This window comes from Mesitornis unicolor, unplaced genomic scaffold, assembly GCF_000695765.1.
Source record: "Mesitornis unicolor isolate BGI_N332 unplaced genomic scaffold, ASM69576v1 scaffold32093, whole genome shotgun sequence".
In the NCBI taxonomy this organism is placed as follows: Eukaryota; Metazoa; Chordata; class Aves; order Mesitornithiformes; family Mesitornithidae; genus Mesitornis; species Mesitornis unicolor.
The window spans coordinates 930-9,497 of record NW_010173179.1 but is presented as its reverse complement, the minus strand read 5'-3'; the positions used below and the strand labels follow the sequence as shown (position 1 = coordinate 9,497).

At 55.9% G+C, this 8,568-nt stretch overlaps 1 protein-coding gene across 1 annotated transcript in view; it reads right to left on the bottom strand.

The window, feature by feature from the left end:
- LOC104537680 (C-type mannose receptor 2-like) overlaps window positions 1-8,412 on the bottom strand; it is a 16,736-nt gene extending 8,324 nt beyond the window's left edge. Inside the window, exons 1-2 of the mRNA XM_010180626.1 lie at window positions 8,268-8,412; window positions 39-437 (exon numbers count right to left, since the gene is read on the bottom strand). Coding sequence (XP_010178928.1) covers window positions 39-437; window positions 8,268-8,412 — 544 coding nt within the window. The remainder of the gene's footprint in view (window positions 1-38; window positions 438-8,267) is intronic.
- Between the last annotated feature and the right edge of the window lie 156 nt (window positions 8,413-8,568).

The window sequence follows — 8,568 nt, the reverse complement described above, 5'->3', positions numbered from 1 at the left end:
CACATTTTGGGGGTATTTGGGTAATATTTAGGCCTTACCAGAGTACGGCACGGAGCACAGATCCTCCTCGGTGCCGTACGTCCTCCACTGCGAGCCGCGCGCCTGGTCCCCCCTGTCCAGGGAGGAGTTGCCGGGGCGAGGGCTGAGATGCTGGGCGAGCTGCTCCCCGAGGCCGCGGCAGCTCCAGCGCATGTGGACGGACTCGCGGTCGCACTCGTAGGTGGCCAAGGGGTGCAGCCCCGCCGTGGCGTTGGCCCCGTGCCACGACACCCCCAGGCACTGCATGGCCCCCACGTTGAAGAGGCGATTTCGGGAGACCCATTTCCACTGCTGGGCCGGGGCGCTGGCGTTGCAGCCCTTGGCGAGCCTCACCAGCGAATCCTTCGTCTCTAGGCAGCCCTGCGCGCCCGCATTGTAGACGAGGAAGACTTTGGAGTCTGGGGAAAAACCACGGGGAAAGGGTTAAAACAGGGATTTCGTATGCCATGCATCGCCCCCAGCCCTGCCAGAGCACCCTGGCTCCCTTTGTCTGCACAGCAAGTTTTGAGGTCCATCCCAGCACGCCAGGGACCACTGCTTCCCCACAGAAATAAGCCCAGGGTTTGCCTCGATGCCCATCCTCAGGGTGCTGGGCTCCAGGCAGAGTGCTATTGGATGGGTGCTTGCACCCAGAGCCACCTCAAGCCTTGTGGCATCCCCACGGAGCACCAAAAAGTGGCTTTTGGGCTTTTTGGGCTCGCCTGCTCTAACAGCATCACCAGAGCCAATTTCCCATCAGCTGCAGCATCCCGAGGCACCACAGTGACCGTGCATTGGAGGAGCCCTCGGCACCAGCCATCTGCTCTGGGCAGAGAGGAATGGAGCAGGGAAATAGAGCACGCATCCCTCATTTTATGTGTATTTAGGGACCTGTTAAAAAAAACCAAACAACTGCCGAGCAAACAACGCTGGAGGACGGTCTTGCATCGCATGGACAGGGCGTGATGGATGTGGCTCCAGTGGGCACGGCCCCAGTCCCAGCAAATACAAAACCTGGGATGGGGACCCTCCGAAATCCCAGCCTGGGCATTTGGGAGGCAGGAGCGGAGCGAGGGGGATCGCTGCCAGCAGATACAGCGTTAGCGCAGCTGTGGATGGGGAGAGAAGCTGAGCCCTGCCCCATCGCAAGGTCCTGCTCCTGTGATGGCCCAACCCTGCATCCCCAAATAATCCCCCAACCCCAGCATCACCGAGGGCCGCCCCAGCGCCTGAATCCATCTCAAAACCTGTATAAACCAGTAAGCCCATGATGTTACACTGGAACACGTTGCTCCAGCTGACGTGTCATTTTTAAAGATACTTTATTTCTCCAAATGCGTGTTTCCCAGCTAAAAAGCCACTCCCGGGGCTCTGCGTAGCCATTTCTCGCCCCAAGCAGCACAGTGAGAAGACAACTTCTGCCAGGGTGTTTTCTGTTTCAAAAGGGACCCATTTTTTTTGCACCACAAGCATCTGCCAGAAGTCAAAGCGAACTCACGGGCCCCGCTATATTTAGCTTTGGTTTGCTTTGGTTTTTTGCCATTATATGAACTTCTTGGGCCTAGAAGGTTTTCATTTCCTATTCCCCCACAACCTCACCCTGCCCCAGCTCTGTTGTTACAGGCGGCTCCGGCTCATTCGAGCAACAAATATCTCGGCTCAGGGAACTTTCCTGACTCGTCCCTGCGAGGAAAATAGAAATGGAGGAAGGAAGACACCCCCATTTCATTGCAGAGCTTCAGCATCGACCCGGCTCCAGAAACAAATGATGTAAAAGATGCATTCCCCAGCCCAGATGGCATCGGCGATGACCTCAAACAGACACAAGTGAAGCCTGTTTGGTGAAGGCAATGACTGGAAGAAGAAATGTTTAATCTCTCAGCAAACATTGTTCAAACCACGGCAAGCAAAAAGAAAAAAGCAAAAACTCAGATTTTTGCCTGGCTGAAGCTCAGGTCCCTCAAACTGGTGCTGCTGCTTCCTCAACTGGAGCTGGCTTGATCCTGACCTTGTCCCCACACCAAAACCCCATTTCAATGCCAGCATCACCCGTAGCATCACCCAGCCCATCACTCTCCTCATCCCATGTGCATCCCAGCACCAGCACTGGGGATGGGGTCTTTAAAGCCTTGTAGGGCGATGCCAGGATGAGGGGTCACGGGCTGATGCCACTGTGCTTGGCGAGGAGCCGAGCACCGGGTGCTAGCAACAGAAAAAGCTGTTGAAATAGCAGCGCCGTGGCCGTTGGCAGCAGGGGTCAGCAACGGGACAGCCTCCTGCTCATCTGCTCACCCGGCTGTGGAAAAACATTCACAGCACAGAGGAAAAGCCCTGGAGACAGTGGCAGGAGTTGGCATGGGGTGCTCAGCACCGCAGCGGGGCCGTGCAGCATTGTGCGATGCTCGGAGGAAGCCGTCCCGACTTGGCAGGGGCAGTCCCAGGGCCGGAAAAGCATAAAATGGGATTTTACTCTAAAAAGAGAAGACCTGGAGGTAGGAAATTACAGGGTAAGGGTTTTGGGCTGCCACCGTGCTCTGTGGGCAGCTCAGCCCATGGCACCTTTGCCTGAAGCAGGCAGAGGAGGGCACCCGATGTGCCCCCACTGGGTCCCACTGAGCCCTGGAGGAACGGGAAAGCTTTAGCACCAGCTCAGCCCTTGCCCTCCCAGGGCTTCCAGCTTCTCCCCTGGCACAAACCACTGCACACTGGGAGCTGCTCCTGGGGTACCGGGGGTACCACCAACAGGAGCTCCGTGCATGGCATCAAGGACACGTGCTGTCCTTCACCCCAAATACACACCACTTTTTCACTTATTCACAGGGAATTCAAGGCTGACTCGGCCCTTGTCAGCGTCCATGACGTTGGCAGCAGCACTTGGCGCAGCTCCTGATGCAACACAAGGAGATTTTGGCCTCCCCAACCCCAGCACCCATATGGCCAAAGCCAGTGGGCTTTGACACTTACAGAGGAAACAGCTCCCCAGGGACCAGAAGTCTTTTTTTCGTGGTCCCCCTTCTGGCAAATCTGGGCTCTTCCCAACCATCTCCTGGTCACTGCTTGTGGAGAAACAGGGCCACAGGTGCTGTGCCACCAAGAACCAGCCTGGCCGGGGCTGGGTCCAGCTCCAACGATGCTCAGCACCAAAACCAAGTGCCCGAGTGAACCCTCCCTGCTCCCAGCCGGCTGCTGATGAACAGAATGGATGTGGAGCTGGGTGGGAGGGAGCCAGTTTGTATTAATGGATTCCTTCTCCCAAACTGGCATCCCACAGAGCAAACCTGACCCTCACACAAGGCAGCTCCAGAGGAGCATCCCCAGCCCCCCACCCTGTGCATCCCTCCTGCATCCTACACCTTCCGAGCAGGGCCAGCTCAAAGCAGCTCTGCTCCATCACATCCCATCCTCAAGGGAGGTTTTACGCCCCCGTGCTTGGCTCCAGGTTCTCTTTTTTTGTTTTTAATTTTAAAAAAAGCAAGTTTTTAGCCAGCAGAAAGTCTGAATTAAAGGGGACTCAGCTCAACCCTTCCCATGACGGCTTTACCACTCCATGGCAAATAAGGAAAGCTTCCCAACCTGTAATTTTGGGGGACGTAGGCAGCACCGGATGAGAGAGGCAACAGGGGACAGGGAGGCTCCAGGGGACAGAGGTGGCTGTCGGTGGTGGCAGACACAGAAAGCACCATGGCACAGCACAGACGTGTGTCCTCGGTGTCACCCTGCCCCAAGTGCATCCCAGCCCGGCCACCCACACCAGGACACCCAGAGCACCCCTGCCCCCTTCATTTGTCCCCCTCCCATCACCAGCACCAAATGCAGGGAGTAAATTTAAGAGTGAACTGAAGCTGTGGCCGGATCTTGGTCCCTGTTATCCTGCCCGGTCCCCTGACTTGGGATCGCCCTTTATTTGGGGTGCCATAAAAATCCCAGCTCTGAGCCCGCACAGCGCAATGGGAACGATCCCATCCTCGGAGGTTTCTGTGCTGTGGATGTGGCCAGGGATGTGGTTTGCTCCCAGAGCTCCTCAGGGGCTGCAGACCCCCGTGCAAGGACAGCAAACCTGCTAACAAACAATTCAGATTTTTGAGCCCATGTAAAAGTTTTACCCGTAACATCCTACAGCAAGACACCCACCCTTCACTCGGATGGCAAATAAACAAGACTCCTTTGAGCCTGAACTCCCAGTTTCACACGCTCTCACCCACTGGAAAACCAGGCAGAGCAGCCCCAAGCCACCTGCTCCAAAACAGTGGCTTTTCAGCCCGTTATTGCTGCCCGAGAGCGAGCGGCAGCTCCAAAACCCACAGGCACCGTGGGAGGAAAAGCTGCGGGAAGTGGCAGCTCATTCCCAATAAACGAGGGGGAGATGCACCAGGTTTGTGGGGAGATCAGCAACAGAGAAACAAAACCCCCTGGAATAAAAAGCAGAAAAAGAGATGGAAAGTGTTGCTTGTTGAATACAGGAGGGTGTCACTCAACAGAGCAAGCCTCTGTCGGGCTCAGCTTGCACAGCCCTGCAGGAGGGGAGGGAACCTCTGGGACAGGGAGACCCAGCCCAAAATTCACCCTCCAGTGACTCTTGGGAGTGCAAGACCCCAGCACTGACCCAGGTGGCTCTGCTCCAGCTTAAATCCTGTGTTATCAGATGAAAATACAGGAAAGGAGCTCCCAGCAAAGCCCAGTGCTGGCATCTGCACCCCAGCAGCCAGTCCAGGTGTTGCTGAAGCCAACCCCAAGGTCTCAGCACAAAGAGGAGCCAGAGAATGGCCTTGGCTATAAAGAGAAGCAAATTTTGGCCCGAGGAAGTATCCTGTGTGTCCCTCCACAGCCTGGGAAAGGGAAGCTGCAGTGGTACCCATGGGAGCTCCTGAGAGCCGAAGCATCCCTGCTGCCATCAACCATGGGGCAAGAGAGAAGCCCCAGCCCATGGAGAAGGCATCACTTCTCTGCTTCACCCTTCAGTTGGTTTTGGGCATCAATAAACTCTAAGCAACCCCTTGAAGAGGAACTTCGGATTTATAAAAAGGGGAAGGAAACGCAGACGGTATCGGCATCCTCAGGGCACGCCATGAGCTTCTGGACTGGGAGGAGGCACTGGCACCGCTGCCGTCTGCTCGAGGACCGACAGCAGACACCAACCCACCACCTCTGATGCTCCAAAAATAGTGGTTTGCACCAAAACAGCAGCACTGCCCAACGTCCCACAGGCTCACCCTGACCCAGCACATCTCCAGGGCTCGGCTGGGAGCAGCTCTGGGTGCTCAAAGTCAAGCTTCAGAGTAAGAGGGGAGTCGCTGTTCTGGTTTTTAATAAATCACAGGGAATAAGGAGCAGATCTCACTATGGGGAAGTTGGCCTGGTTGGGAGTAAGAAGCAGCAGGACCTGCACCTGGAGCTGAGAAGCTCCTCTTGGCTGGCCCAGCCACTGTTTATGCAGCGGGAGCCATAGGAGACGAGCTCCTTACGTGGCCGTGACCACAAAGGCCACCAACCACCCTGCCTGCTCTGCTGCCTCCCAAAGCTCTTGGACAGGGTCCATGTACGGTTCAGCCTCTCTGCAGACGTTAAAAAGTCCATTCTCCCTGCACCCTGTCTGGGATGCAGACAAATAAAGGTTTTCCACAGGGGATGCTTGCCCGTGGGCAGCTCAAGTGACTCGCCCACAGCGGTGGCAGGGGACAAGGGAGCCAGGAGCCCCAGCATCCATCCTCCAGTACCCAAAGGGTGGAACGATGTGAATTTCCCCCCAGATCCTGCATGCAAATGGAGGTGGAAGCCCCACGCTTGCTGACTGCCCAGGAATGCAGGGAGAGGAAGGCAGCACCATCCATCCAACGGGCTCCAGCCGGGATGGACCCACCGAGAGCACAGCAGGGAGCAGCAATGGACGGGGATCCTCTGATCCCTCCTGGGACATTGAGAAAGTCCCATCCCATCCACATCTTCTTCTCATCAGCCACAAAATCCCGGCAGTGGCAGCCTCGGCCATGTCCCAGGGGGGTCACTCTGGCCCCAGCTCGTCCGCCTGCCCTCAATTTCCTGGCCCCAAAGCATCGCCCACCAGCAGCACGGACACCCCTGGTCAGCAAATCCATCCAAGGGCATGACATGACATGTGGGACAGCCCTGATACACATCCTCGTGGACAAGGTTCCAGCAGAGCTGGCTGAAAACTACCACATTTTTCAATGCTACTAAAGAAACTCCCTCAAAATAAAATAAAATTAAAAAAAAAAAAATCCGAAGATTTTTCCTCCTTTGTTTCTGCAGCTCCGTTCCTGATATTAACACCCTGAACATCACCACCAGTGGCTCAGGACACGGATCCCCTTTTTACACCAAGACCAAGCACACCTGCACAGCGAGGATCAGCCCTCAGTGCTTTTTTAAGTTAAAATGATGTTTAACACGAAGCTTTTCTCACTGGGTGCTCTTTGCCTGCCCCACAACGAGCACTCACAGGCAGGACTGGGGTAAACAGGGCTGCTCCCTACAGAGCCCAAAGTCAGGATTCAGATGGAGGAAACAGCTCGATCTCCACATTCCCAGCCTCAGCACCATCCTGAAAATGCACCATTTTACACAAAAAATCCCATTTATGTCCCTGTTGGGACAGCACGAGGTGCAGCGCAGGACCGAGCTCTCACCGGGATGGGGACGAAGGGAGAAAATTCCTGAAAAATGCCCTGTGCCCCCTGCAAACAACCAAACCTTCGCTCCCGGGCTGAACAGTACTCCCAAGAATTTGCAAGTCAATCCCCTAATCATTTTCTAATCCTTAATTAATTAAAGATGGGTCCTTTAAGCAAAAGAGCATCTGTGTGGGTCTTTTTTGGGCTCCGAGCAATCTTAAGAATGAGAAAAATGTCAATGCTCGGCGGTCTCGGCACAGTTCAAGTTGGTTTCAATCTCGCTCCTCGGCCACACGTGAGGAACCAAATTTTACAAACTGCTGAAACGACTCTTTGAGGGAACGGATGGGTCGGGATGGGCTTGATGGAGCAGAGCAGGGTGCGATGCAGCGCCAGGACCCAGGGCCGAGCTGCGGACGTGGGCAACCCTCAGCTGCCCCGCTCCAAGCACCCTGGGGCCAGCATCTCCCACAACAGATTTATCCACTGGCAAAGATGATTTAGCAGACAGTGATCACACCCCCTTGCAGCCATTTGCTTTGATTTCAGGGCAAAAAGCTTCTCCATAAAATATTTAGGGAAGAGGGAAGGCAGGAGCGTGCCTCTGCCCCGCAGGGAAAGGCACAGAGCCCAGCCAGAAATCAAGTGGGAGAGAGAAACTGGCAACGTGGATGTCACTGTCAATGGGACCTCACACCTAAAAATGCCACCTCGTGTGCTGGTGTGGCGTCCCGAGGGAACCCTCCTGGGGCCACTGCACTGCCCTGGGTGGCTTTGGGGCCAGGGGACAGCACTGCACCGAAGGCTGAACCTCTTTGGCGCTTCATTCTTTCAATTCTTGCGCAAGCAGCCACCACTTGGCCCCACCACCACGTCCCTGTCCCGTCCTGTTGCTGAGGCTGCAATCGTGCGAGGTCCCCGCTGTTCCCTGCCAGGCACGGAGCTGCTGTGCTCTCAGCGGCCAAGCTGACACCTCCGTTCCCCTTTCCTGCTCCCAAATAACCCAAAGAAGATCCGAGTTACGATTTCTTGGAGCTGCACTCACCACGCAACAAGCTATTTCCATTGCAAAGAGGAAAACAAGGAGAGAGCTTCACATGAGGCTGCTCTGTTTGATTTTCAGGCTGTAAATTCTGCCCCAGGTCCCTTGCGCCCCCTCTCCTCCCCAAACCAATGCCGGTACCATGTCCTGCCTTGCAGCCATGGTGGGATGGGAGCTGCTGCCTCAGTTTCCCCAAGACAGATGGTGATGCAGCGGAGATATCCACAAACCTCCTGCCAAAAGCCCCGCTCCATCTTCCCGATTGTCCCAGGGGCGAGGATTTGGCACGAACCCCTCGAGGAAGTGTTGGCTCCCCAGGGAAAGCAACGTCGCCTGCCGGGCCAGCCCCCTCAAGAGCGAAGGCCCCCGGTTCTTGCAAAACAAGGGACACTTGGGATCAACCCATCTGGATCCCAAAATCCCAGCAGGGATCCTTTCTGAGCTGCAAACCCAGCTTGGTGCTGGGCAACGTCCTTCGGTGCCATCCCCTGCCTGTGCCGAGTTCGCTAGGAGCAATGCTGGGGAGAGCAGCGGAAAATTGGGGATGGGGAGGGAGAAATGAGGGTGTTGGCACCCACCCGCCAGCAGGATGCTCGGCTCAAAGCCGCCTTGTTCCTCGCCCTGCCCCGGCGTGGGGTCGGCTGCCACCGCACTCCTGCCACGAACCGCCAAGACAGAGGTGCCTCTGTCCTCGGGCTGCCCAAACCTGGATCCCACCGACATTTTTCAGGGCGAAACAGCCAGAATCGGTCCTTACAGGTAGCTAAACCCTGCTGAAATCAAGTAACCCCCTTAAAACCCGCAAAAGGAGGAATGCACGGCCCTCAAGGAAATGACGGGGAGGTTTAACAGGAATTTGGCTGCGAAGAGTTGAGGGTT